Source organism: Arabidopsis lyrata (assembly GCF_000004255.2).
Source record: "Arabidopsis lyrata subsp. lyrata unplaced genomic scaffold ARALYscaffold_7, whole genome shotgun sequence".
NCBI classification, from domain to species: domain Eukaryota; kingdom Viridiplantae; phylum Streptophyta; class Magnoliopsida; order Brassicales; family Brassicaceae; genus Arabidopsis; species Arabidopsis lyrata.
In genome coordinates this window covers 2227620-2254578 of record NW_003302549.1, presented here as the reverse complement: position 1 = coordinate 2254578, position 26959 = coordinate 2227620, and the positions used below count along the sequence as shown (strand labels likewise).

Here is a 26959-nt window from a genome sequence, read left to right as displayed (position 1 = left end):
ACTCTTCTTCTTCTACAAAATCACACACATTAGAAATGAGTCTTAAACAAAACCGCAGACAAAACTAGTACCACCTAACACGACGAAACGCCGTCGTTTTCAATCTATTTTTTTATATCTCCCACCAACTCTTTTTCAGATCTTTGTCTAAGTAAAAGCGAAAAGGGCAACGAACAAAAATAAACTGCGACAATCTCACAACAATCATGGCGGCTTCGACGAACTCTTTCCTTGTCGGAAACAACACTCAGATTCCTGCTTTGAAACCCAAATCAACATCTCAATCCCTTCTTCACCTCAGCAAACCAAACACCGTGAACTTCGCCGGCAAAATCAAGCCCGTCGCTGTTAGATGCGTCGCTTCAACGACTCAAGTTCAAGATGGAGTTAGATCCGGCTCCGTCGGATCCCAAGAACGGGTTTTTAACTTCGCGGCGGGTCCAGCCACTTTGCCGGAGAACGTTCTCCTAAAAGCTCAGGCGGATCTATACAACTGGCGTGGATCTGGCATGAGTGTGATGGAGATGAGTCACAGAGGCAAAGAGTTTCTCTCAATTATACAAAAAGCTGAATCGGATCTTCGTCAGCTCCTGGAGATTCCTCAGGAATATTCCGTTTTGTTCTTACAAGGTGGTGCTACTACTCAATTCGCTGCTTTACCTCTCAATCTCTGCAAATCGGATGATACAGTCGATTTCGTTGTTACTGGTTCGTGGGGAGATAAAGCTGTGAAAGAAGCGAAGAAGTATTGCAAGACGAATGTGATTTGGTCTGGGAAATCTGAGAAATACACAAAGGTTCCATCTTTTGAGGAGTTGGAGCAAACTCCGGACGCCAAGTATTTGCATATATGCGCCAATGAGACTATTCATGGAGTTGAGTTTAAAGATTACCCTGTTCCCAAAAACCCTGATGGGTTCTTGGTTGCTGATATGTCTTCTAACTTCTGTTCGAAACCTGTTGATGTATCTAAGTTTGGTGTGATTTACGGTGGTGCACAGAAGAACGTTGGTCCATCTGGTGTCACAATTGTGATCATTCGTAAAGATTTGATTGGAAACGCTCGAGATATCACTCCTGTGATGCTTGATTACAAGATTCATGATGAGAACAGTTCGCTGTACAACACGCCTCCTTGCTTTGGGATTTACATGTGTGGTCTTGTGTTTGAAGATCTGTTGGAGCAAGGTGGATTGAAAGAAGTGGAGAGGAAGAACCAGAGGAAAGCTGATTTGCTTTACAATGCCATTGAAGAAAGCAATGGCTTTTTCAGGTGTCCTGTTGAGAAATCAGTGAGGTCGTTGATGAATGTGCCTTTCACATTGGAGAAATCTGAATTGGAAGCTGAGTTTATCAAGGAAGCTGCGAAAGAGAAGATGGTGCAGCTCAAAGGGCATAGATCAGTGGGAGGTATGAGAGCTTCTATTTACAATGCAATGCCTTTGGCTGGTGTTGAAAAGCTTGTTGCTTTCATGAAAGATTTCCAGGCTAAGCATGCTTAGTTTTAAGGGTTTTGTTTTCTGTTATTGCATTTTGGTTATGTTTGTTGGGTGATGATAATCTTTAAAGCGTATGATTTGGTTTTCTTTCTTCTTTCCAGAATCAATAATGTTTAGCAATGTATCAAAATCTTTCTCCAATCCATTGGAAAAACAAGTTTGTTAACAAAACAAAGAGCTTTGTTTTTTTTTTTTAAGTGATGATGATTAATGATGAAAATCGCCTTAAGAAGCTGCAGGAGATCTCATGTTCTCTTTTTAGTGTCTCTTTTCTCTGCAACTACCTGAAACTAAAGATCCTATTTTTACAAAAAGCAAAACTCAATTCAGATCCGAAACTATACTCAGATATAGAAATACAGTGTTATATGTAAGAATGAAGAAAGTAAGTTACCATTTGGTATTGTCTCTCTGTAAGCAACAGCTACATTTTGAAAGAACTCTCTGGTAGCATCTGCATATTCAATCAACTAGCATGTTTTGTACACTACGAAACCCTGAGCAATGGAGAACAAAACCAGAGTACTATTGGCAGAATCAAGACTCACCACGCTCCATTGTCAAAGACGGATCTTGCTCATCGACAAACCCGATCAGTTTCGCTGGATTTCCAGCCACCATGCTTCAGAAACCCCAGAAAGAAAATGTCAATTTGAGCAATGTTCAAACAGAAAAGCTCAATGAGATTGATATTTTAGATGCATGTCGGTTTCATAATCATACCTACGCGATGGAACATCCTTTAACACAAGCGAACCAGCAGCTACCATTGCTCCTGCGCCTATCCTAATGTTACCAAGTATAGTCACACATGCTCCAAGAAGAGCACCGTCGCCTATTTTTGGATGGCGGTCACCGGTTTCTTTCCCAGTTCCTCCTAATGTCACACCCTGTAACATGAAAATATAAGCTAGCATTTCTAACATCAACAGTTCTTTATAGTTTTGGAGAAATGAAGTCAGAGAAGAGATCTGTACATGCAAAATTGAGACACGGTCGCCTATCACAGCAGTCTCACCTATGACCACACCTGTTCCATGATCCAACAATATTCCTTTCCCAATTCTTGCAGCTGAGCCAAAAATGAAAAGAAAACAAAGTTAGTCAGATGCTAGATGTAAAAGCATAGACAAGGTATGAATCTAAAATCTTTACCGGGATGAATATCGATTCCAAAAACCTGAGAGAAACCATTGACATGGATCAGAGATTGTACACCAAGACTATAGGTCTTTAACAAATTAACAATAACCAAAGAAGTTGTGGAAGTTACACTTACCTCGCTTACTCGGCTTTGCAATGCCAATGCTAATAGTTTTCGTCCTTGCTTCCACAACTTATGTGCAACTCTATACGCCTGCAGTGCAAGATAGCCCTGTGGAACAAACTATTCTGGTAAAATGCACATGAAAACTCACTTAGCAATCATTTTATATCGGTGTAAGAGATGTTATTGTCTTTAAATCAGTAACTAGTATGATTAAGAAACTACCTTCAGATGTAAAATAGCCGAACTATACGATAGACAAGCAGGATCTCTGTCTTTGAATGCCTTTAACAAACCAAAAAAATGGAAGAACTACACTTCAGTCACATTCTCAGACAATACTAGCAGTGTCAAAAGGAAGATTCACGGATACGAGAGATACGTGTTTTTACCTGAACATCAAGACGAATGGAGCTCTGAATACCTCTGTCATGTACCATAACATTGCAAAATATATCCATAAGTTGAGTTGCTAACAAGGTAGAGTTTTGGAGACGGTTAGCCAGAACAAAACTCAATGCTTGCTCTAAACAGTCATGTGATAAGATACTAGCATACAAGAAGCTACTCAAAACCGGCTCCTCTTCTGCCTGTAAAACACACAACAACATTCACCATTTTAGGAACATAAACACACAAACTCTGTTCCTCAACTTGTCCTTTTGTAGTCAATTAAAAATTAATCCAACACCATTAACGGCGCCTAAAAAGTAGACGGATGAGAGAAAAACGCAACAACAAGAAACGTTTAAAAGGTTTCATTAAGTGGTTAAAGAGACAGAGATCACATCACATTTAGTGAGCACTTGACCCCACGGTTTTGTCGGATTGATATAAACGGTACACATGAATGTCTTTATCATTACCTTTCAAAGTTGATTAACAATATCAAAGTTTCTGTCTTTGTTGAATTGAAGTTATATATATGAAAAGCGTATAAATGACTAATAAGAATATGGTTATGGAGCATTATAAGGAGAAAACCTCAAGCTTAGCTTCTTCTCTTATAGAAACCCAAATTGGGTCATAACCAGAATTGGTAAAATCCAGCAAAACCGGGTCGGCCACGGGGTTAAGGGTTCCTCTAGCGTAAACCGGGAAAACCCTCTCGAAAGGAAACTCGTCACCGGTCTCTCCATCGTCTCTGGCAGAAAAGTTCCGCGAGACAATCATTGGAAGAGAAGATAAGGATGATGAGCAAGAAAAATCACAATTCTCGCCGTTTATACAAGCCATGACCAAAAGGAGTGAGCCAATTGAAGAGTAGAGATGATGATAAAAAAAGAAAGGTGAACTTTTCATGGAAATGATAAGGAAACTGAGAAACCCTTTTAAACACAGTGATTGATTGTCTTTACTGTGTTGGAATCGAAGTAGTGACAGTCAAAAAGATAAAAGAAAAAGTAAAACTAAAGTCTTGTGGTTCTGTCCTCGCTGTTTTGGAATGCTTCATGCGAAATAAGATGTGGTCTCTCTCTCTCTGCTCTTGTTTATAATGCGTGTGACCGTTATTCAGTCCAAGTTCTTAATACCACCATTGCAAGAGAATCCAAAACTATTTGGAAGTATCCTTTATATATGTTACTTTAAGCGTACCACACGAAGTGGACGTGAACTTTAGGCTAAAATAAAACATTTTTTTTTTTTTTTTTTTTTTAAACATCTATCTTTCATTCAAACGGTATACGGATGATACAAAAGGTTCACCAACCAAAAGGGTGGTACAGTAAATGTTTGATACATGGAGTTCATAATTGCAGCATGTCGAGAAAGAATATCTGCAGCTGCATTTTTCTCTCTGTTGATGTGAGCTATGGAAGCTTGTGGTAATTTTCTCGTCCAGTTTCGTATGTCATAGAGGAGTGGTCCAAGATCAAGGCGATCTCCATTCGTATTAATCAGATGAACCAATTCCTGATTGTCACCTTCAAACCAGACACAACGATACCCGCTTGCCCATATGACTTGAAGAACATGAAGAAAGCCTAATGCTTCTGCTTGTAGAGCTGAGTGAGCTTTTTGTAATCTTGCACATCCGGACGTAATCATCTTTCCATTGCAGTCTCTGAGAATCCATCCTGTCGGAGTGTACTCACTTCCTTGAACAAAGCCACTATCAAAGTTACATTTTACCCAGCCCATCGGTGGCGGTTCCCATTGTCTACTTCGAGTTCTTCTTTGATGTATGTTAGAAGATTGAGTAGTATTACTCACCTCCTGTGTACTGTTTTGTTGCGCTTCAAGCCATTCATTTGCTTCCTCGATACCTTTTCTTGCCTCATGACTCGGATGTCGATTAATTTTTCTGAAAAGGAAATCATTTCGAGATTTCCAAATTCTCCACATCAACCAAAACGGTAAGAGGCCTTTGTTAGTTGGTAGGACTGAGCTTTGTTGAAGCTGCAATAAAGTTTGTACGTTGATCTCGAAATCATCTCCAAATGTGAACTGTCTTCCTATCTCTGAGGTCACACATCGCCAAACTGCTTGCGCATGGGAACAAGTAAAGATGATGTGGTTGATTGTTTCTGCGTTTTGGCAACATCTTTGACATGTTGGATTTGCTGGGATGGATCTGGTTTGGAGTTGCGTTGCCGTTGGGACCGCTCCTGATAAGCACCGCCAAACAAAATGTTGAATCTTTGGTCCTATCTTGAGTTTCCATATCTCCTTTTTCAAATCAATGTGGCCAGCCGGAGGTTGAATGATCTCGTCTTCCTCTAAATCTATGTGCGTAGCGACCCAATAACCAGACTTCACTGTGTATTGAGCATCCTTTGTATACACCCATTCATGGCAATCTCGATCAGCATATTGAGAAAGGAATAACTTCTTTGCAAGTTGTTGGTCCTCTGGATTTAAAACTCCTTCAAAGATATTTTCATCCCACTCTCTTTTAGTGTCCTTCCATAAGTCTGATACCCTCATGTTATTATCCAGAACAGGTCCATTTGCTGGCCGGGGTGGCAAAGATGGTAGCCAAGGGTCCTCCCACACCCGTGTATTTTTTCCATTGCCAAGTCGAACGCGAGTACCTTTGAGAAGTAACAGCTTGCCCTCTTGAATTGACCGCCAACCATATGAAGCTTGGGTACCTGTTTTCGCTTGCAAATAGTTTGAGTGAGGGAAATACATACCTTTGTAGATTCTGGCCAGGAGGCTAGTAGGTTTAGTTAGGATTCTCCAAGCTTGTTTTGCAAGGAGAGCTTTATTGAAGTTGTGTAGATCCTTAAAGCCAAGACCTCCTTCATTTTTTGGGATAGACATTCGTTTCCAGGCCACCCATGGGATCTTTCTTTTTCCTTTATCCTCACCCCACCAAAATGAGGATATGACACTGATTATTTCGTCACATATGGTAATTGGTAACAAAAAGCAATTCATAGAGTAGACCGGTAGAGCCATTGCGATGGACTTGATGAGTATCTCTTTTCCCGCGGGGGATAGATACTTATGAGTCCATCCTTCTGTTCGGTCTTTAACTTTTGTAACTATATACTCAAACATCTCTACCTTTTTCCTGCCAAATTGTTCCGGAAGTCCCAAATATTTTCCGCCGCCTCCCACTTTTGAAATTCCCAAAATATGTTGAAGTCGCTGTCTCTTTTGCTCCAGGAGCTTAGAACCAAAGATCATCGAAGACTTCTGGTAATTTATTTTCTGACCTGAAGCCTGCTCATAGGTTTCAAAAATTGCCGCTAACTGTTGACAATTTGATGTTGAAGCTCGGCAAAAAAACAGAGAATCATCCGCGAAGAGAAGGTGTGAAATCGAGGGGCAGTGCTTCGTTAATTGAATACCTTGAAGTTTTTTATCTCTCTCTGCTCTCTTAAGCATAGTACTCAAAACATCCGCACAAAAAAGAAAAAGATAAGGGGATAACGGATCACCTTGTCGAAGGCCCCGCGATGGTCGAATATGTCCATATGGTGAGCCATTGATCAGAACCTCGTAGGAGACTGTAGATATACACGCCATTATCCATTGAACCCATCTTGAATCAAAGCCTAACTGAATCATAACCCGTTCCAAGAAATTCCATTCAACGCGATCGTAAGCTTTACTTATGTCAGTTTTGACCGCCAAATAATCACTTTGAAAAGCTCTCTTTGATTTCAGAGAATGAAGAATCTCGTGTGCAACCAAGATGTTGTCGGAGATGTTTCTTCCCGGGACAAAGGCGGCTTGAGATTCAGAGATAACAGAACCGAGACATTGTTTTAACCTCATGATCATTACCTTTGAAATAATCTTGTAGTTTACGGTACACAAACTAATGGGTCGAAAATCTGCCATATGTTTTGAATCTGTGATCTTTGGGATTAGGCAAAGCTGAGTTTGGTTTATCTCCTCATCCATCTCCCCTGTTTCGAAAAATCGTCTTACCATTGCACACACATCGTCTCCAACTTCATCCCAAAATTGATGGTAGAAAGCCGCTGAGAAACCATCAGTTCCCGGTGCTCTATCTGCTCCTATTGAGAAGGCAGCATCTTTTATTTCCTTATTTGTGACTGGGAGAAGAAGTTTTTTGTTCATAGCCTCTGTTACTCGCGGGTCAATATCGGAGATTATCGCTTCCATATCTGAATGTTGAGACGTAGTAAACAGCTCGGAGAAATAGTTTTCAGCCACTTTACCTATAGCATCGTCACGGAAATGTTCCACACCTTGATCATCAATGATTGATTTGATTCGGTTCCTCGACTTACGGACTTTACAAGCAGCCTGGAAATATTTAGTGTTACGCTCACCCAATTTCAACCATTGATTTCTGCTTTTTAGCTTCCAGAAGGTTTCTTCTTCTCTGTATGCACGATTAAGCTCACTTCGCAGGCGATTTAAAGTTGCCAAAGGTGTCGATATGTCTCTTTCTGCAGCATCTATGCGATGTTTTAGAATGTTAATCTGTTCCGCTGAATTTCTCTTTGTGCTTCTCTTCCACTTTGCGATTTCTTTACGACAACACCGCAGTTTGTGTTGAATACCTCCGTGTGCATCTGTTCTACCAAGTCTCCACCCACGTTTGACAGAAGCAATAAAATCCTCAGATCGGGAATGACGTTTATCGTACCTGAATTGTCCTCTTTTGACACAAACCTCCTCTGCGATGTGAATAATAACAGGGGCATGATCTGACCCGGCGATTGGTAGAAATTCTGTTTCTGACGCAGGATAGATGGCTTGCCAATCCGTATTAATGAAGGCTCTGTCCAGACATGATTCAATAACTTCTTTTTGTCGTTTACCAACCCAACTGTACGGATTACCTTTGTATCTCAGGTCTTTCATATTACAACATGAGAGCATGTTCTGAAAATTCTTTAAGCTGCCTTTGCTCCGAACACGACCGCCCTTTTTCTCTTCAGGTAATATGATCTCATTAAAATCACCACACATCATCCACGGACCTGATCTAGTGTTTGATATTCGTTGAAGTTTTTCCCATAAGTAATGTCTCTCTCCCTGTATTGGATGACCATAGATGCAAGACAAGTAGAAATTAAAGGATTTGTATTCAACATAAAGATCTACGAGCCTTACATCATGGGAAATAACTTGAATATCAATATGCTTCTGCCAAAAGACAGCTAAACCACCACTTAAACCTCTAGGGGTTACAAGACACATATCGTGAAAACCCAACTTAACACCTAAGTCCCGAATGTAGTTATCTTGTTGCTTCGTCTCCACCAAGAACAACACGTCCAAGAGATACACCCGTTGCATCTCTTCTAGGCGTCGAACTGTCAAGGGTTGTCCCATGCCTTGACAGTTCCAAAATCCTACTCTCATGGGTCAGGTGGTGGTACTGGCCCCACCGCGGCTCTGCCTTGTTCACTGGTTTCTGTAGTCTCCCCTGATCCACTTGCCTCTCCCCGACTTAAGTAGATACTCTGGCCCTCATCCTCTGTTCGTCGCTTTCGTGAGATGTTGGGATCTTCAACTCCCATGCTTTGTTTCCGCTTCCTAAGACATTTTTTTATATTATCATAAAACAACTTTCAATTTTTACAAAATACTATTTTAGAAAAGAGAAAATGATTGAACCAAATAAAATTTGTTGTTTCTCATATTGTTGAAGAATATAGCTGATTGGCCAAAGAAATAAAAAAATAAATAAAACTGACATAGGCATAAACGCTGCATGTAAATCGCCGAAAACGAAATCGTCCCTCGTTGCTCTGAAACCCTAAAAGAAGCAAAATCTACCAATGGCGAGAAGATCCGTTTCGATGCTTAGTCGCCTTCTGGCGAATCCTCCTTCTCCATTCACCGCACTGTCCCGATCCATCACCTACATGCCTAGACCAGGAGACGGAGCTCCACGAACCGTAACCCTAATTCCCGGCGACGGAATCGGACCTTTAGTGACCGGTGCGGTTGAACAGGTCATGGAAGCTATGCACGCCCCGGTGCATTTCGAGCGGTACGAGGTTCTTGGCCACATGAGAAAAGTCCCTGAAGAAGTAATCGAGTCTGTGAAGAGAAACAAGGTCTGTTTAAAAGGGGGATTAGCGACTCCTGTTGGTGGTGGTGTCAGTTCTTTGAATATGCAATTGAGGAAAGAACTCGATATCTTCGCTTCTCTAGTGAATTGTATCAATGTCCCTGGATTAGTGACACGACACGAGAATGTTGATATCGTTGTGATTAGAGAGAACACTGAAGGAGAGTATTCAGGTCTCGAGCATGAGGTTGTTCCTGGTGTTGTCGAGAGCCTTAAGGTAACTACATATAATTAGGGTTTATTTTTAGTCCAAATTGTGATCCTTTTGTTTACATGAGGTTGTTGAATTGTTTGTGTAGGTGATAACAAAGTTTTGTTCTGAGAGAATTGCGAGATATGCATTTGAGTATGCGTATCTAAACAATAGGAAGAAAGTGACTGCTGTTCATAAAGCTAACATCATGAAGCTCGCGGATGGGCTCTTCCTCGAATCTTGTAGAGAGGTTGCTAAACACTATCCGGGGATTACTTACAATGAAATAATCGTAGACAATTGTTGTATGCAGCTTGTCGCCAAGCCCGAGCAATTTGATGTCATGGTAATGCTCTTCTTCTCCTAGTTACAAATCAAAACTTGAAGCAAAATGAGTCTAATGTGACAGAAAATAAAACCATCATTGATGTTGTTTTGATGTATCTCATTGATAATTTTTGTTGGTTTGTTTCAGGTGACGCCTAATTTGTATGGTAACCTTGTAGCAAACACGGCGGCTGGAATAGCCGGTGGCACTGGAGTGATGCCAGGAGGTTTGTATTAGTTGAAGTTATAATCTTTCTTAATTTTGCCTTAGAAATGACGTTTCTTGGGGTTGTTGGGGACAGGAAATGTTGGTGCAGAACATGCGATATTTGAGCAAGGCGCATCAGCCGGGAATGTGGGGAATGATAAGATAGTGGAACAGAAGAAAGCTAATCCGGTGGCTCTACTTCTCTCATCAGCAATGATGCTTAGACATCTCCGGTTTCCTACTTTTGCTGATCGGCTTGAAACAGCAGTGAAACAAGTGATTCAAGAAGGAAAATACAGAACAAAAGATCTTGGAGGAGATTGTACCACGCAGGAAGTTGTTGATGCGGTCATAGCAGCTCTTGAGTGAAACCATGTGAGCTTCTCTGCTTCTGCTTGCTTCTTCTTTCGTCTTTTTCATTTAAACTAAGAAAAAAGTGTTGGTTTTCTCTGTTTTACGTTGCTCTTTTTTTATTTCTTGATTCATTTTACTAGTTCATTTTTTGTCTTTTGATGATATTCGATCTCACGTCTGAGCTTGAGCTCTATGTTATACAATAAAATCAATAAAGAGAGAAGCAATGTTGTTTATCAAGCAATATTTTGATCTCTTTTGCATCAAAATTGAGTAAAACAGCTAATAAAATCACTTGTTAAAAGAAGGCAAAGGAAATTACTTGAAGTAATCTTGGCAGTTCTAAAACCTGATACAAATTTAGATTTGCGGACACTGATGGTCCAGAAAGATATTATTTAAGGTCTCTGATTACTAAAGAAGCATGTAGAGAACCAATAAAGATAACAGTTAACACCAAATAAGAAAAGAGAGCAGCCATGGATAAGATGCATTTTGCTATAATTAGGGTTTTACAGGGTATGACGCGCAAAGACCAAAGATTTTGAACCTCAGAATGATTAAGAAGAAATTTCTTGTCTCCGTGTTTCATACGAGTACATTCCGTAGGAACATTTTTTTAAACAAAACTTCTCTGTTTCTGCTTTATTGAAATCTTCCAACTATAAAATACATCCTGAGTCCATCATCTTTTGATCAATTAGAACGATATCAGAATAGAAGTCATTAAAGAAGAAGATAAACATTAAAAAGAAGAAAATAATTTGTTTTTGAGAAATTTTGCTCTGATTTCTTGATCCTGAAGATTGAAATGGCATCAAATAGTGAAGCAAGGCCTCTGCCAAAATTCGGAGAATGGGATGTGAATGATCCGGCGACGGCAGAGGTATTCACTGTTATATTTAGTAAAGCCGGCGAGGATAAAAAAACAGGTCGTAGCTCCAGCAAGGCACCTTCACAGAGGAAACAAGACGGCGTTAAACCAACCAAGAAATGGCTCTGTTTTACTTTTTCTTGATTTCCTCTAAATTACTTAAAACGTTTGAGAATAGCATTGAGAAACATCTGTCTTAGAACCTTTTATCATTTGCTTAGCATTTCTCTTTATAAGATGTTGCAGAGACGAGAAAGTAGATAGCTTCTTGTATATCTTGTTTGATGTTTAATGTTATGTTTCGTTTGAAGCTTAAGACTAGATTTTGACAATTCAGATTTAAACAAAATGCAGGTTTTGCAATACCCACTTCCAAAAAAACATTCATAATATTTCTTCTTGGTCTTAACTATTTACAAACATAGAGTTACTTGCTTGTCAAGAAACCGCTCTTCTGCATCAAAGTGGATGAATAAGGATTCAATCATCAATTTTGTTTATATATATATTTACCGGTTTCTGTGTTCCCAGAGCAAACAAAATCTTATTAACGGATTGGATCTTACATTCCTTTTAAGAAAGATGAAGACCGGAAGCTAGAAAATGATAAATTAGCTTGATTCCTGTAGAGATCAACTCAGGAAATGAACTGTCTAACAATGCAAATTTGATAAGGACATTCTGAGTTTTACAGTATCGAAGAAATTGTCCTGCTTCAAAAAGGCATGATTCTAATAGGTAATGTCACATGAACATAAAATCCTTAAGCATACATTGTCAAGATATTGAATTGTTGCAGAGCATTGTTAGGCTAGCTAGCATTGATGTTGTCCTATATACATGTTTCTTAAAATTCTTACCTTTATTGTCATCTACACTACTCTTCTTATAAGAAATAAAAATGGCGTAAAATATGTGAATCTTATGAACGCTTTTACTGTGCTTGACTTTGTGGTTGCTTAAGAGAACAAAAATTGCTTTTTGTAATATCCAAATCTCAACAGAAATTGGATATGTTTTCTAGTAAATCAGACAGCAGTATCTGATCAAAAATTGCTTTGATTACTCTCTCAAATGACAAGAGGAAAAAGACTAAAAGAAGAATATTTTCTTAACACTTAAGTAGCCAAGTGCAGAGTATTGTGACGTTTCAGTGAAATTAGATTGCTAATTATTGAGAGCCAAAAGAGAAGACAATGTTCATGGGATCAATTAGAGAAGATTTACAAAGGACAAGTGGTCAACATTGTGTTAATACTCTATTCATTTTTGATGACTCTCTTCAAATCATTTGGCAAATTAAATTCCTTATTTTTTTTAGTTTATTTCTTCTCTCTTCTGTCATATTCTCAATATATTTGTGAATTAAAACTTCTGTCTCCTTGTCTCACATTAAAATAATAGAAAGCTACGGAAATAAATACACACATGAATAGGAAATGAAACGTACCACGACCTTATTGAACAAGATTCTCCTACTACTCTTATTGTTTTAAAACCCTAGATTCTTGGAATAATGGCCTTAGCTTCTTTTTTTCTTTGTGCAAATATTTGTTTATAAGTTTAAATCTCTCCTTGGAAAACGTTTCTCTGAGTTGTCGTGTTTTTTTTTTCCTCATGAAACAGATCTTTGAGTTTGCCAGCGGTGATGGAGGAGGCAAAGAGGGACAAGTTAGGAGACAAGATAATCATAATAATCAAGAAAGCTTGACGTTGCTCCATTTATAACCACAAAGAGATTATTAAATAAATTAAGCAAAAGGGGATAATTGTGCAAATATCCTCTTTATAAGTTTTTTTTTTAACACATGCCCAATTTGCTCTTACATTAAAACCTTTTTAAAGGGTTATTTTGGATTTCTCTGTTAAGTTTTCTTCTATTATATACCTTGGAGTCTCTGAACCTTTATAACCCACCAAAAACCATTTCCAAGTTTAAGTCTTTTGATTTCTCTGTTTGCTTCAGAGCTTGGAAAAATGGCAGAATCATCATCCTCTGCGGTGACTACGCATGTACCTGCTAGGTCTATTAGTTTGCCTACAAGACTAATCCATCCTAAAGCACAGAGAGTTGAAGAAGAACTGAAAAAGATTCAAGCTTTAAACTCTTCTTCATCAGCTTCTTCTAGGATCAAACTTGGACTTGCCAAGCTCGTTGAGCTCTATGACTTTGTCAATGAACAAGTCATATGTTCTCCTCAAGGCCAACAAGCTCTTCGCCTTTGTCGCAACGGGAAACTTGTGGAAGACTCTCTTGATGAATCCATCTTGTTACTAGATGTCTCTGACTTCACAAGAGACTTGATAGGAACACTCATGGAGCAAATTCAAGAACTTCAATCTGCTTTACGTAGACGCAGAGGAAATCTCTCTTCCGTTCAGTCCGAGATCCGAACTTACATTAGCTTTCAGAAGAAGTTCAAGAACGCAGCAGATAGACAACTTAAATCCCTTGCAAGGACACAAAGAAAGAAAAAAGATCCGGTTATCAAACAATCTCGTGATCTTGATCAACATTCTTCAATGGTCTCCAACATTCTAAGGCAATCAAACGCGTCGACGATCTCTATTTTGCAGTCACTCTTGCAGTTTCTTTCTTCTTCCGGTGAGAACCAGAAGAAGAATGGTGAAATTGGATGTGTAGATAACTCGATGATCCGTTCTTTCTTTGGAAGAATCATCGGTAGGAAGATCGTGAAGGACATTGATGCGCAAACAATCCTCGGGAAATTAGCTATGGTTAATGCGAGCCTTGAAGCAATTAAGGATGAGTTAAGTTACTTATCTAGACGACTTATTCAACATAGAGCGTCTCTCTTGAACATTGTTACTCTATAACAATAAGAGTTTTGTATTTAATTTGTGTAAAAAACCAGGTTTTGTAGAGATGAAATTAAATTATTATAGAAAAATAGTTAATCGTATCTTGAGTTCTTGACTATTGTCCATTTCCATAAAAAAGTTTTTTTTTTTCTTTTGTGGTTCGGATTGGATGATACGTGAATTGATCCGGTGAAGAAATATATAATCTCAGAAGTTATAAGATGAATTAAACAGTATCAAACCGAATTAATTAACAAAAAAAAGAGGTGGTGCATGTGTATATATGGAATATGGTGCATCATCACCATCCATTCATCATCATCACTTACGACATCACATGCTGAACAAACTATACCAAACTTGATGATTGTTGTCTTCTAGCTTCGTGTCGCTCACGTCACGTGCTTGTCGTGGGGAATTAGTCTACATGACATGTTATTGTTTGTGTACGATGATGATCCACGAGAGCACTACTCAGAAACAAATATTTGTTTCTGAGCCAATAAAATTATGCTGCGTGATATTTTTGGTTAATAATAATGTTTTGATTAATGCTAATCGATTACAATACAAAATAATGTTTAATTTTTATGGTCGAATCACTAAATTTAAGTATACTATAACTCACATTCTACCAAAAACACCTAATTTAAGCATGTCACATTCTAACTTGCTCACGAATCCTGACATTGCCTTAACCACAACCTACTGACTATTTTGAGATTTCTCCTCCGTGAACTCCGACCATTTTTTTTTGGCTTTTGACCACCACAAATTTTATTTTTTTCTCCGTGTCTGTAAATTCGGCGACTTCAGTGTAGTCTCTCTAGCTCCTCTTTCTTTATAACATCTCCCTAACTTTTTTTCACTAATTCATTCTAAAGTTGTGGAGAGTGTGAGAAGTATCCAAATTATTTTCTTTTTTTCTCCTGCGTTATCTTGTAAAACATATCATAATCTTGTAACAAATAAAATGTATGTATTACTTTAGAAATATTGTATACAATATTTTTTTTACTTCTTTGTGTACATCATTTAATAAGAGGGAGATGTATAGTTTCATTTATTCAAATGAGATAAGAATTTAGATAATAGTTAAGGTAGACAATTTAGATTTATGTAAGAGGGAACAATATGTATGATTCAGATATACGTAGATGCACATAATTGTGTATACAGGACATAAACACATACAAAACACCTACACTACCGTACCTAGTACTTACACATTCAATAGATTTTCATAATCGTCATTTCACGATGGTAGACATCAAATCAATCCACTTTTCCAATCGTATTTTTTGTTACGTGTTTATTCTAACATTTTTTTTTCTTATGTGTTTTAGAAAACCATATTGGATATTTCGATCTTGATAAATTTTCTCTGTTTTGGTATTGTGTACGGCCAAAATTACAACGTACTCAATTTTGATGCCAAAGGAGATGGTCAAACTGATGATTCAAAGGTAAATTATGTTTTGAATTTATGTTCTCTCTACACAAAATATGTGAATTTTTGATAAATACATATTTTCTTATAATTAATTACTTTGGTATTATTTTGGTATTAATATTTTAAAAAATAATTATGTTAAAAAGGCTTTTCTACAAGCATGGACTGCTGCATGTGGCGGAGACGGGGACATAAAAACACTTCTTATTCCTTCTGACAAAACATTTTTACTTCAACCTACCGTGTTCCAAGGCCCATGTAAATCTAGTTCGATAAAAGTTCAGGTATATAGACGAGTAATTCACAAATTTATATGATGAATAAATTTATGTTTAAATTAAGAAAATCAATAAAAATTGTATTTTCTCATTTGAAGTTGGATGGCGCCATCGTTGCACCTAGTGACAAAGTCGCATGGTCGGACCCCATCTCCCGAATGTGGATCAAATTTTCAACTGTGTCTGGTCTAACAATCGTTGGTTCGGGAACGATTGATAGTCGTGGTTCATCTTTTTGGGAGGTGACAATTTGCTATATCATAATTTATATTACTTTTTAAATATACTTTTCTCCATTGTAATATCAAAATCATTGAGAGTTTCTTTATTTGTAGCTAAATCTGAAAGCTTCTCAACGACCTACAGTAAGTATATCTATTAATCTTAATATACATTCTTTGGAAATTTGTTTTTGATTATGATTGCTTTAAATTTGTTATTAAATAAACCACTTTTTTTTTGTAGGCATTACATATCAGCAAATGTGACAACCTGAGGATAAACGGGATAACCTCGATTGATAGTCCAAAAAATCATATATCAATCAAAACATGTAATACTGTTGCAATATCAAATATAAATCTTTTTGCACCCGAGACAAGTCCCAATACAGATGGGATTGATATAAGTGACTCGACTAATATCAACATATTTGACTCTACAATTCAAACCGGTCCGTACTTAATCTATAAATCGCTCATGCATTTTATTAATACATGAATACTACACATAACAAACTAGAGATTATCCAATTACTAAGTCACTACTTACTATATATAGCTCCAACTTTTATGTATTTGTTATACTTCTCTTGGAAAATTAATTTATAATATTTTTAGACTATGAAATATAGCAAAGTAAGTTTGACAAAAAAATATATATATATAGCAAAGTAAAATTATTTGAATTTCAATCACTAAATTCTCAGGTGACGATTGTATAGCAATCAACAGTGGAAGTTCTAATATTAACATCACTGGAATTAACTGTGGACCTGGTCATGGGATAAGGTAATTCATAATAGTACTTATTATTTTTAGATGACACCATTAACCATGAATAGAAAGCTTACTTGCACAGAGAAAAGGCTGAGAGAATTTATTAAAAAAATTATTATTGGAAAACAGTGTGGGAAGTCTAGGAGCGGGTGGAGCAGAGGCTAAAGTGAGTGATGTTCACGTGACTCACTGCACTTTCAATCAGACGACGAATGGAGCTAGAATCAAGACATGGCTGGTATATTTTTCTTTCTTATTTACTAATTACTACCTCTTATAGTTACATTGATATTAATCATATAAAATGTGTTACATGTATTGTTACTTTTGATTTTTAGGGTGGACAAGGATATGCAAGAAACATAAGTTTTACGGATATTACGCTCATTAACACAAAAAATCCAATAATAATCGACCAACAATATATAGATAAAGGAAAGCTTGATGGAGAGGTAAATACTTTTTAATAATTTATAAATACAATTATATATCTGAAAGTATAATTAAATTGTGAGAATATATGTATTTATGTTTAACAGGAATCATCAGTGGCAATTAGTAATGTAAAATATGTCGATTTTCGCGGAACATCGTCAAATAAAAATGCTATAACGCTTAAATGTAGTGAAACTACACATTGTATAGATGTTGTCATGGATGGAATTGATATTACCATGGCGAATGGAGGAAAACCTAAAGTTAATTGCCAATATGTTGATGGAGAGTCAAGTGATACTGATTTGATGCGAGACTGTTTTAAAAATAACACTAGTTCTTAATTGAGAATGTACATCAAAAGTAGTCTACCCACGTTTTCTACTGTCGTAGAAAGAAATCAATTGATGTCTTTCAAACGGTTGAATTACAGTCACAGATTTTTTTTTGTCTTGGCAATCAAAACTAAATACTTCTGTTACGTACGTTATATCATTTTTTGTCTTTTAACTAAACTTACCTGAAGATTCCTCCGATTGTTTACGCAACTCTTATTTTTAATTTTATTAAAGCATTTGTAACGTAAGACAAGAAAGACAAGCCTTGGTTCTTTGAAGCCGGACACATTTTTAATTCTCTCTTAACCAAAATTATATTTACCCTGACGAACAAGAAACTGAATTTAAAAATTAATTTTGCGAGACAAAGTTTGTATAGATGCATAAGAAGAAGACAAAGAGGAACATGAGTTGCAAGACTCACTGACCATAACTGATGATTTTCTTCATGTTAGAAACAAACAGATCAGATTAGAGACCCATGTTCTTCTCACATGTTCCCACATTGTTTAACCCGAGGATCCCTCTGTTTGTGAGCTTCTCTGCAATATATATATAGAAACCCTCTAGAACCCTGGTAGACCATCTCAATCCAATTTAGAGTTCTGAAAGATAGAAAAAACATGGAAGGTTTAGATTTGGTCTTCTTGTCTGATCAAACCACACACCAACCGGTTCGATCTGTGAGTCTTCCTTCAAGAATCCATCCACTCTCTGTTAAGATCAGAGCAGCCTTGAACCGGCTCAGTTTCTGGCGGAGATCTTCTTCCTCAATCTCGATATCCGCTTCGTTTGGGTATGAGACGGTTCTCGTTGGACTCGTGGACCTCACTGAGCTCTACAGTTGCGTGCATGAGCTACTTGAGTCTCCTTACGTGAAACACACTCTTCTTCATCACCAGAAAGGGAAACAACTTCTGGAAGATTCTTTAGATGGATCTGTTCTGTTGCTCGACGTGTATGAGGCCACAAGGGAGGTGATTGTAGCGATGAGAGAACACGTGACGAATCTCAAATCTGCTCTTCGTAGGAAAGGAAGCGTAGAGAAGGAGGCGAAAGCATACGTTAACTTGCGGAAGAAGGCAAAGAAAGAAATCTCTAAACAGATCAATGCACTCAAGAAAATGGAAACTAGAGATATTTCCACCAACATAGATCACGATTCAACGATAGCATCCACGATTGTTCTGAGAGAGACAATTGAATTCACTGTCTCGATTTTCAGACATCTTTTGTTGTTCCTATCAACAATACCACCACCACCATCTCCAACGAAAAAAATCAAGACCACCATTGGGTTTTTGCCTTTTCCTTTCGTATCGTCGTCATTATCAGATAAATCTCTGAATCTGATAAAAGAAATGAAGAGTCTTGATGAAGTTTTTCTGGGTTCTATTTTGGATCCGAGTAAAACCTTTTTCGAAGTCGAGACAAGGCAGAAGGAGAAGATGAGGAGAGATGTAGTTGAAGATGGTTTTCGTGATCTGGAGGCAGAACTGGACTCTGTTTCCAAGTCTTTAGTTAAAAACAGAGTTTTGTTCCTTAACATCCTCAGTAACTGTTACTACTGAGATTTTTGTTAACAGATGTAAATCTTTTTTCCTCAAATTATCTTCGCTGAGAGCCTAAGGAGGAGGAGGAGACAAGAATATGTATTTGTGCAACAGTTCAAGTTGACTAAATCAGTGGCAATCTTGTTCGGACTTAATTGTTCAAATTTTTTAATTTGGACTGAAACATATCGAAACTTGATGCGTCTTATTATTATAGGATGTATGTATGCGTTTATTTAGCAATGTCCAAACAAGGGAGGTACGTATGCACAAGTAGGCGGTTGCAGCGGCACAAGTAGCCTCCTTCTCAGAAGAGAGTTTCGCAGTACATGAAAATCATGGATCATCAGGTTTAAGAAGACAATCCTGAGACTGAGCACCTAAAACCTTGTGTAGAAAATAGAGGAAACGGTGCAACAATTCTGGGAATCTGTCCAAGAGGAAGAAAACTACACAGAGACCGAAGCAGAAGCAAAGGAAACAATGAAGAGGACAGAGCTACAACTCGGGAAGGGGTAGGAGATATATTATCAGCAGAAGCACCACGGATAGGCATGTTGCTATTGCAATAGTTGAAGCACAAGTAGTGAGGCATCCCCCTCACTGAGAGCCTAAGGAGGAGGAGGAGAATTTGGATTTGTGCAATGAGGTCCTCAAGCAAAAGTCTCAGTCTGTCTCGAGTAAGACAATAAAGTGGTGGTTCACTTAAGGCAACCAAGTCGATCAAGCAAAAGTCTCAGTCTGTCTCGAGTAAGACAATAAAGTGGTGGTTCACTTAAGGCAACCAAGTCGAGATACTAAATGTGAGCAGATTTTGACTAGCTAATCAAAGAGCTCTCAAATTGAGCTTACATGCATAATCATCCACAGAGAAACGAGGTCAAACTAGATAATGAATGATAATAGAGCATACATACTTAATCATCCACACACAAACGTCATACATATGGAGCTTACTTTAATAAACATGGTAAAGAAAGAAAGAGCCAAAGGAAAGGGGGTTGCATTGTATCCAACAAGTGATAAAAACAAAGCAGGTTGCATTGTACCTCGATCCAAATTTATGATGAGGAGGCAAAAGGAAGATTAAGATGCCTATAATCCATTCTGGGATACGGCCTGGCCTTAACAACAAGTTTCTTTCCTCCCAATTCAGTTCCATTAAGTTGCATCACCTTCTCATCAGCGTCGTCTCCGACCATGACGATATTAGCAAGGCCGTTGTCAGGATGTCTCCGGACAGAAGCCCTAAGGATTGCTCCACATGACTTGAAATGATTGATCAACGCCTCCTCCATCTCATCCGCAGGAACCGAAGTGTCGAAGCCCTCAACGTCAATAACCCAACTACAATAATAATAATTCAATCAATCAACACATGATGAAGAAAACATCTTCGCATAAACAAATCTCGAAAAAATCAAAGCATCAATTTACCTGCGTCTTGGTTTCTCAAAAAAGGCTTTCATCTCAGGATTAGAAGCAAAAAAGTTCATCCCCTAAAAAAGTACAAAAGATCTAATCAGAAACCATTAATTGATAAACAGAGAGAGAGAGAGAGAGCCATAAGGATTAGGAGAGGAAGATTACTTGCAAGGCTCCGTAGACGGGAGGTGGCTGACTGAACATACCCATGTCCATGGCGAGGTTGAGATGAGTCGATAACCCTAGGATCAATATATTTTTTCCTCCGATTTTAGGGATTTCAGAGGACGACCACCACGACGAAGCTATTTATTATCCTTTTTTCTTTGCTTTAGAGGTTAAAACTGTCTTTTTTCTCTTTATTTCTGCATTGATTCCGTGACGTGGTCCACCAAGTCTCGCCTTCTTTTTTTTTTTTTTTTCAAAAGTCTGATTTCCTTTTATCACGCACCGACCCAACTATAAATCTCCTTTCGATTTTTTGGTTTGTGCCGGTTCGATTCGGATGCACCCAACCATTAACCGGAATTAAAACTTTTCCTCTTCCTAGACAAGTACGTAGACAACTTAACAAGCTGGCGTGGCATATGAAACTTAGAATAATTAGGATTTACACGTTTAAAAAAAAATATATTAATTTTTATTTTTATTTGGACGCATGCAATTTAACCACATTTTATTTTCTTAGAGAGAAACCTAATGATATACTATATTCCTAATTACTAACACAACATCAATGATACGTAGCACCCACACGATAATATTTCTAACACACTAAGACCACCTCCATTGGTGAGGAGTATTATGCAAAGACTTAGCTTAGGATCTTAAGTTAAAAATCAAAAAATCCTGTAAAACATTTTATCTGAGAGAGTTTCACAGGATTAATTCCTTTTCTCTTTTCTTTTTTATCAAACATTTCAAATTTGAATCCTAATATTGCCTCACTAACATAAACTATTGCGTTCTAAAATTTGTTTTCTTTTCAAAAAAAAAAGGAGAAGTCTATTTGGTTTAATTTCTCAATAATCATATTCCATCTTGAAACTTTTACCCCATGATAGTTCCTAGTAGCACTATTATGATAAAAAAAAAAAAAATTGTACCGATTGTCAGAAATTGAAGTTGGTGGAGGTTTCGTAATAAAATATTATTGTTTGTAGAAAAACATTTTCTGATAACACAACTTTAGTTTAGACACCCCTTTCTTCTAGATAGATCTTATCCCATTCATAATTATTGGTGTAAGATTCTTTTAGTTTTAGCAAGATCATTGACGTGGTAGTTATCATCAATAAGTAAAGATCATTGACAACTACGTGGAGCCTATAGCTAACTGCTAAAAAGAATGTTTGTTTTAGATCTTAATATATTAATAAGAACAGTAACATAATGTGTTGGAACATGTAATAATTGGTGTCTTGCCATAAAAGATGATTTACAACAAAAATATTAAGCTTTTACACGTGTACTTTGTGTAGGGGACTGTGACAAAATATGATGAGGCTAATCATATGGATACTTTGTTGATATGAATCTAGAAACTATTCATAGCCTTTATACACCTGTATACTGCATTGTAGTAACAAATTAGTACTAGAGTCTCGTAGTAACCAATTATTGGAAATTTAAACACAACGTCTCACAAAAGAGTATCTTAAAATTATGAATTTCAGTCTATATTATGTCACTATACGATATGATTATTGTTGGTGCAGGAATTAGCACCTTCGACAATACCAACTTAAACCGGACGAATTACGAATCAAATTAAGAATTTAATGTAAACCGAGAAATTTCGGTTAAATCTGTTAATGGGCTGAAGAAGGAGATCGTCTGGCGAGCTCAACTCAAAGACGGGAGATCGCCTGCAACCGACTTCCTCATTAAAGAAAAAGGAGATTTTTCTAGAAGAAAAAAGAGAATCCCCAAAAGAAAAGAAAATCGGAAGATAAAGCCTTGAAGATTTAGAAGATTAACTTATTTCTGAACCGCCATAAACTTGTATAAATAGAGGGGTTTGTCTTCTATTCAAGGGATCCGCAACTTTGGACAAAAAATCCTAATTGTTCTTGAGCTAAACTCTAGCATTGTCTCTAAGCAATAAATTTCACCCTTTCATTCGAGTCTTTGATCAAATAGCAAGAGAGAGTTAATTGAATTTGTTTTTCCCCTTTAAACAAATTCATTGTGTGATTTTCAGAATCAACAATTATCAAATCTGCAATTAATTTTATGTTAAAATCAGGGTTTTTCATTCATGAGTTATCAAATTAAAATCTTTTCGAAGACGACTTCTAATACAAAAGTACAAATACTTTAATTTAAAGATTAGTTGTTTTGAAAAAGAAAAAAAAATCACAAGTGCTAGACATTGTTTAATTGTGGTTTGTATCCCTATCTTTTAGCATATAAAAATGTTCAATATCTGCATATGGTAGAATTGTACATGTTGTAACATTTGTCTCTCTGTGTTAACTCGCCCCACAACACGTTGCAAAGTGTTATTCATATGATCCGATTTTTAATGAATTGTTATAATTTCTTAAATTAATTTTTGGTTTCAGTAAATGGAAAAAAAAAATTCCAATGTTGAATTTAGTTACCAATATTTGACAAAATAAAATTTTAATTCAAAGAATTTAAGAAATCTGTATTGTGTTCAAAATATAGGTTCCGTTTAGATCGGTTTCTACGACCTTCTTATGATTGCTAATAATAAGTAAACAAAAAAAAAAAAAAAGTAAAAAGTAAACAAGTTAACTAGACCATTCCAGGATAATGAGAATCAATCAATCTGGATTGATACAAAAAGTCAAAGTGATATCTCGCAAGCAAATCAACTCAAAACTCGTGCACTTCTTTATTCGTGTCATACCGGGAAATCTTTTTGTTTTTTTGATAAGATTTGGAATGTGAGGAAAACCATATAGCCGGCAGTTTTTAAGTATAAAAAATATTTTCGTAATAAGCGACCTAAAAATGATGATTTTGGAAAGAAAAAAAAATAGAAGGGACTATATAATATACTGTTGAGGAAGATCTGGATCTCGTTACCTACCGAGACCATTTTAACACCGTTGATCATTTTAAATTTGAAAAACTCGAAAGGTCAATTGATAATGTGGCAAAACCGGAGGCAACACAATCGATGACTCATCAGGCTCATCTCTGTGGCCAAATAATTTGACCAATATAATAGCCCGACAGCTAAGAGAGTCACAGATTTGCCAGTAATAATCGGACCAATCAAATTTAAATAATCAATTATTGTTGAAGTTTTGTTGGTTGATAGGCAAAACCCTATGCTATATATACATGTGTAGAGCAAGTTGAATCAAGCAGATCGATCAAAAAAGCAACAAACACTCAAAAACACATTTCTAGAACACAATCAAAACAAAAGCATATTATAAAAAAAAATGTCGAATATGATCGTCAAGAATCAACTAAGATCTATAAGCTTACCTTCAAGATCGCATCCAAGCACGACCGGGGTCGAGGAAGCTCTTAACAAGGTTAATTCGATTAACACCACGACTGGTTCGTCCGAATCAGTCTTGATGGGCTTGGCGGGTTTGGAGGAGCTCTACAATTGTACGGAGGAGTTTCTGAAAATGGGCTCAACGCAACGGGTTTTGTCGTCAGATGGATCTGAGTTCATGGAGGAAATGCTTGACGGTTCGTTGAGGCTAATGGATATATGCAGCGTTTCGAGGGATCTCATGGTGGAGACTCACGAGCATGTTCGTGGTGTTCAATCATGTCTTAGGAGAAAGAAATTAGCCGGAGGAGGAGACCAACTCGATGTTGCCATCTCGGGGTATGTCGGATTTAGAAAGAACATGAGGAAAGAAGCTAAGAAGCTTTTTGGATCCTTGAAGAACATTGATGGAGGATTAAGTTCATCTTTATCGGTAAATAATGGTCAGAAAGAAGAACATCTTGTGGCGGTTACAAATGCAATGAGAAAAGTAGTTTCCGTTAGCGTCTCGGTGTTGAGGTCGTTTTTGGAGTTCTTATTGGGAAGAAAACAAAGTAACATTAAGAGCAAGCTGGCTTCGGTACTAAAGAAAAAGAAGGTTCATCATGTTGAGGAGACCAAGAACGAGTTGGAGAGTTTGGATTCGGCGATATGCTGCTCTTGTGATGATCTTCAAGAGAAGCTTGAGGAGGTTGAGATGAGCATCGATGGGTTCGAGAAGAATCTAGAAGGGTTATTTCGAAGGTTGATAAGAACACGAGCCTCGCTTCTCAACATAATATCTCATTAGATTTTAAAGTATTCATCAGAGCATTCGACTTTAGAGAATCTGCCGGAGGGATACATTATAGACGCATGGATAAGATTTCGTACACTAATTAAACATAAATATAGAGATTAGTTTGTAAAAATAGATTCATTGATATATACAAGCCAGACTTTAATATAAGAACAAATCAAAGTGTAAAATACATATAGCCTAGTTATATATTTACGATCAAAAACTTATAGAAATAAAAAAAATGTAGACTCTAAAACCAAAAAATCATGGTTTAGTTGATTTCATGGTTTAGAAGAGGTGGGAATTCGGTCCGTGGGCCATATGTGTGCCGGTTTAGTTGATTTCCGGTTCATACCAACTGAAAAAACCAAGTTACATATGGGTTTACACACGTGATTATCTTTCGCTATCCGTGTTTTAAATTAAGTTCTGGTAGGGGCAATTTCGTAAAATGAGATTTTGGGGTAATTTCGTAAAATGAGATTTTAAATGGATCCGACGGACGCAACCTTTTAAAGAAAAGGCGCGAGAGAGATCTAAACGAACACGTTAGACACAGAGAAAAAAATAACGGTCATAACCGCCGTGTGATCAGAGAAACTATATAAAGACCACTTCGATGAACATTGAAAACGTGTTACTCTCTATCTCTACAAAGAAAAAATCATGAGTAATCCCGAGAAGTCCAAAATTAATGAGGAAGACATTATTGAAAATTCTGACGAGAGTGATTATCTTTGGAGCGATGAAGAAGGAGAAATCCGTGAAATTGTTCTTGCCCTTCCTGCACTGAGACTCAGTGAGAGTCTCCATGTGGACGAAACCATCCGTAACGAAGCCGCTGCCGCGGCGAATTTGATTGTGGCAGCCGTCGAAGAAGCGGCGGGGAAGACAGATCAAATTGCAAGTGGTATTGGTAACGCTAGTGGGACTCCCAATAGTAAAAAAATTGGTAGGCCACGTGTCTTATTGGAAGCTGAAGCCGCAGCGTCTGGTTCTACCGCCATTGGGACGACAAGTACTGAAAGAGAGGTAGTGAAGAAACCCCGTAGGAAAGGTTCTACCCAGTTGACTCATCTACCTCAAGGCCCTCCTATGTGTAATGTTTGTGGGAAGGGCTTTGCTTCTTGGAAGGCCGTTTTTGGACATTTAAGGCAGCATAAAGATCGTGGTTATCTAGGTTTTCTTCCTCCGCCAACATTCAATGCGGCTGAGGAAGGATTTGGTGGAGTCGCTACTGTTTCTTCCGCTGTTGGAGTCGCTACTGCTTCTTCCGCTGTTGGAGTCGCCATTGCTTCCTCCGGTGGCGGAGTCGCTACAGCTTGTGCCGCTGGTGGAGTCGCTACATCTTCTTCCGCCGGTGGAGTTCCTACTGCTTCTTCCGGTGGTGGAAAGTTAGGTACAGGCACCGGAGCTGTGGGGATCGATCTGAACAAAGATCCCATCGAGGAGGAAGACAAGGCACCTGGACCTAAACGAAAATTTGATCTTAATAGGTCTCCTCCACAAGACGATGAAGAAGAGAAGGACGAGAAAGCCGAGTGAAGGCTTTGGATGATTCTAAACATTTGAGGATTATTTCCTTTTTCTTTATTTGATGGATTCTTTGTTTAATTTCAACATGTGGGCATGCATGCGAAAAACTCTTCCTTAGTTATATTTTTTTCTTCGGTTTGTCGCATTGAAGTACCTAATCTATGATATTGTTACTTAAAATTCTATGTTATGGTGCAACAGAATAAAATTTTCTAATTGCAACACTGCTGGAAAAATAAAATACGTCACTATTGCTACGGTAAATCTTTTTGTAAACCCGAACCTTGACTGTGAAAATGGGATAAGTAAATCAATGCAATCTTTTGTTTGTATATTTATTATTCTTTATTTTATTTTTAATAATACGTAAATAATTTCACTTTTTTCGGAAATATATCAAGTACAAATAAAAAGGGAAAATTAATTCAACCAGAAAACCACATTTTGTTTATTACTATGCGTCATCACAAGTAGGAAAATTAGTTAGTTTCTACTGTTCAAATTTACTATGCACAAGAAGAGTAATTATTATAAATACTAATGATGATAAACTGATAATGATTGGTAATAAATGGAAATGTCATTTGACCAATAGAAATGTAAATGTTCGAAAGTCTACCTC

General features: G+C 37.4%; 10 protein-coding genes across 13 annotated transcripts; 8 read left to right on the top strand and 2 right to left on the bottom strand.

Annotated features, from left to right (window-relative positions):
• Nucleotides 1-62: 62 nt before the first annotated feature.
• Nucleotides 63-1692, top strand: LOC9303135 (phosphoserine aminotransferase 1, chloroplastic). The gene has a single exon (XM_021017428.1). The coding sequence runs from the start codon at nucleotides 207-209 to the stop codon at nucleotides 1500-1502; it is 1296 nt and encodes a 431-aa protein (XP_020873087.1). The 5' UTR covers nucleotides 63-206; the 3' UTR covers nucleotides 1503-1692.
• Nucleotides 1572-4386, bottom strand: LOC9305146 (serine acetyltransferase 4). Of its 4 annotated transcripts, none has more exons than XM_002867016.2 (10): nucleotides 3751-4386; nucleotides 3159-3356; nucleotides 2992-3051; nucleotides 2779-2874; nucleotides 2655-2679; nucleotides 2477-2571; nucleotides 2223-2389; nucleotides 2048-2121; nucleotides 1894-1953; nucleotides 1572-1798 (listed from the first exon to the last, which is right to left on the bottom strand). In XM_002867016.2, exons 1-10 carry the CDS (start codon nucleotides 4066-4068, stop codon nucleotides 1758-1760), a joined length of 1134 nt encoding a protein of 377 aa, XP_002867062.2. In that variant the 5' UTR covers nucleotides 4069-4386; the 3' UTR covers nucleotides 1572-1757. The 4 variants fall into 4 exon arrangements, 3 of the variants coding, with proteins under 3 accessions (XP_002867062.2, XP_020873089.1, XP_020873088.1); XM_021017430.1 differs by having other exon boundaries at nucleotides 1572-1789; nucleotides 2779-2886; nucleotides 3751-4375; XM_021017429.1 differs by having other exon boundaries at nucleotides 2779-2886; nucleotides 3751-4373.
• A 4468-nt stretch (nucleotides 4387-8854) lies between these two features.
• On the top strand, nucleotides 8855-10603 carry LOC9305145 (isocitrate dehydrogenase [NAD] regulatory subunit 3, mitochondrial). The gene is made up of 4 exons (XM_002869028.2): nucleotides 8855-9494; nucleotides 9577-9816; nucleotides 9946-10024; nucleotides 10100-10603. Exons 1-4 carry the CDS (start codon nucleotides 8982-8984, stop codon nucleotides 10372-10374), a joined length of 1107 nt encoding a protein of 368 aa, XP_002869074.1. The 5' UTR covers nucleotides 8855-8981; the 3' UTR covers nucleotides 10375-10603.
• Nucleotides 10604-10919: 316 nt separating this feature from the next.
• On the top strand, nucleotides 10920-11565 carry LOC9305144 (RPM1-interacting protein 4). The gene has a single exon (XM_002869027.2). It carries the CDS (start codon nucleotides 11171-11173, stop codon nucleotides 11375-11377), a length of 207 nt encoding a protein of 68 aa, XP_002869073.1. The 5' UTR covers nucleotides 10920-11170; the 3' UTR covers nucleotides 11378-11565.
• Nucleotides 11566-12383: 818 nt separating this feature from the next.
• LOC9305143 lies at nucleotides 12384-14117 on the top strand. Its single transcript, XM_002869026.2, has one exon. The coding sequence runs from the start codon at nucleotides 13211-13213 to the stop codon at nucleotides 14069-14071; it is 861 nt and encodes a 286-aa protein (XP_002869072.1). The 5' UTR covers nucleotides 12384-13210; the 3' UTR covers nucleotides 14072-14117.
• A 772-nt stretch (nucleotides 14118-14889) lies between these two features.
• Nucleotides 14890-17835, top strand: LOC9305142 (probable polygalacturonase At3g15720). The gene is made up of 10 exons (XM_002869025.2): nucleotides 14890-15319; nucleotides 15403-15522; nucleotides 15656-15793; nucleotides 15886-16029; nucleotides 16123-16152; nucleotides 16253-16460; nucleotides 16716-16797; nucleotides 16915-17023; nucleotides 17124-17237; nucleotides 17325-17835. Exons 1-10 carry the CDS (start codon nucleotides 15317-15319, stop codon nucleotides 17562-17564), a joined length of 1188 nt encoding a protein of 395 aa, XP_002869071.1. The 5' UTR covers nucleotides 14890-15316; the 3' UTR covers nucleotides 17565-17835.
• An 87-nt stretch (nucleotides 17836-17922) lies between these two features.
• Nucleotides 17923-19266, top strand: LOC9303134. Its single transcript, XM_002869024.2, has one exon. The coding sequence runs from the start codon at nucleotides 18182-18184 to the stop codon at nucleotides 19127-19129; it is 948 nt and encodes a 315-aa protein (XP_002869070.1). The 5' UTR covers nucleotides 17923-18181; the 3' UTR covers nucleotides 19130-19266.
• Nucleotides 19267-19971: 705 nt separating this feature from the next.
• LOC9305141 (nucleolin 2) lies at nucleotides 19972-20840 on the bottom strand. The gene is made up of 3 exons (XM_002867015.2): nucleotides 20702-20840; nucleotides 20549-20610; nucleotides 19972-20458 (listed from the first exon to the last, which is right to left on the bottom strand). Exons 1-3 carry the CDS (start codon nucleotides 20750-20752, stop codon nucleotides 20173-20175), a joined length of 399 nt encoding a protein of 132 aa, XP_002867061.1. The 5' UTR covers nucleotides 20753-20840; the 3' UTR covers nucleotides 19972-20172.
• A 3043-nt stretch (nucleotides 20841-23883) lies between these two features.
• On the top strand, nucleotides 23884-25008 carry LOC9305140. Its single transcript, XM_002869023.2, has one exon. It carries the CDS (start codon nucleotides 23959-23961, stop codon nucleotides 24808-24810), a length of 852 nt encoding a protein of 283 aa, XP_002869069.1. The 5' UTR covers nucleotides 23884-23958; the 3' UTR covers nucleotides 24811-25008.
• Nucleotides 25009-25432: 424 nt separating this feature from the next.
• LOC9303133 lies at nucleotides 25433-26535 on the top strand. Its single transcript, XM_021016583.1, has one exon. It carries the CDS (start codon nucleotides 25468-25470, stop codon nucleotides 26344-26346), a length of 879 nt encoding a protein of 292 aa, XP_020872242.1. The 5' UTR covers nucleotides 25433-25467; the 3' UTR covers nucleotides 26347-26535.
• Nucleotides 26536-26959: the final 424 nt, after the last annotated feature.

What these genes read in the sequence shown, in the direction of transcription:
- LOC9303135 (XM_021017428.1), top strand. Translation starts at nt 207, where the DNA reads ATGGCGGCTTCGACGAACTCTTTCCTTGTCGGAAACAACACTCAGATT.
- LOC9305146 (XM_021017429.1), bottom strand. Translation starts at nt 4,068, where the DNA reads ATGAAAAGTTCACCTTTCTTTTTTTATCATCATCTCTACTCTTCAATT. An exon ending in TGCAAAGCCGAGTAAGCGAG is followed by an intron (nt 2,680 to 2,778) that starts GTAAGTGTAACT and finishes GGTTTCTCTCAG; the next exon opens with GTTTTTGGAATCGATATTCA. An exon ending in ACCGTGTCTCAATTTTGCAT is followed by an intron (nt 2,390 to 2,476) that starts GTACAGATCTCT and finishes TTCATGTTACAG; the next exon opens with GGTGTGACATTAGGAGGAAC.
- LOC9305145 (XM_002869028.2), top strand. Translation starts at nt 8,982, where the DNA reads ATGGCGAGAAGATCCGTTTCGATGCTTAGTCGCCTTCTGGCGAATCCT. An exon ending in CCGAGCAATTTGATGTCATG is followed by an intron (nt 9,817 to 9,945) that starts GTAATGCTCTTC and finishes GGTTTGTTTCAG; the next exon opens with GTGACGCCTAATTTGTATGG. An exon ending in CACTGGAGTGATGCCAGGAG is followed by an intron (nt 10,025 to 10,099) that starts GTTTGTATTAGT and finishes TGTTGGGGACAG; the next exon opens with GAAATGTTGGTGCAGAACAT.
- LOC9305144 (XM_002869027.2), top strand. Translation starts at nt 11,171, where the DNA reads ATGGCATCAAATAGTGAAGCAAGGCCTCTGCCAAAATTCGGAGAATGG.
- LOC9305143 (XM_002869026.2), top strand. Translation starts at nt 13,211, where the DNA reads ATGGCAGAATCATCATCCTCTGCGGTGACTACGCATGTACCTGCTAGG.
- LOC9305142 (XM_002869025.2), top strand. An exon ending in CTAGTTCGATAAAAGTTCAG is followed by an intron (nt 15,794 to 15,885) that starts GTATATAGACGA and finishes TCTCATTTGAAG; the next exon opens with TTGGATGGCGCCATCGTTGC. An exon ending in CTAGAATCAAGACATGGCTG is followed by an intron (nt 17,024 to 17,123) that starts GTATATTTTTCT and finishes TTTGATTTTTAG; the next exon opens with GGTGGACAAGGATATGCAAG.
- LOC9303134 (XM_002869024.2), top strand. Translation starts at nt 18,182, where the DNA reads ATGGAAGGTTTAGATTTGGTCTTCTTGTCTGATCAAACCACACACCAA.
- LOC9305141 (XM_002867015.2), bottom strand. Translation starts at nt 20,752, where the DNA reads ATGGACATGGGTATGTTCAGTCAGCCACCTCCCGTCTACGGAGCCTTG. An exon ending in CCGTCTACGGAGCCTTGCAA is followed by an intron (nt 20,611 to 20,701) that starts GTAATCTTCCTC and finishes GTACTTTTTTAG; the next exon opens with GGGATGAACTTTTTTGCTTC. An exon ending in TTTGAGAAACCAAGACGCAG is followed by an intron (nt 20,459 to 20,548) that starts GTAAATTGATGC and finishes TTATTATTGTAG; the next exon opens with TTGGGTTATTGACGTTGAGG.
- LOC9305140 (XM_002869023.2), top strand. Translation starts at nt 23,959, where the DNA reads ATGTCGAATATGATCGTCAAGAATCAACTAAGATCTATAAGCTTACCT.
- LOC9303133 (XM_021016583.1), top strand. Translation starts at nt 25,468, where the DNA reads ATGAGTAATCCCGAGAAGTCCAAAATTAATGAGGAAGACATTATTGAA.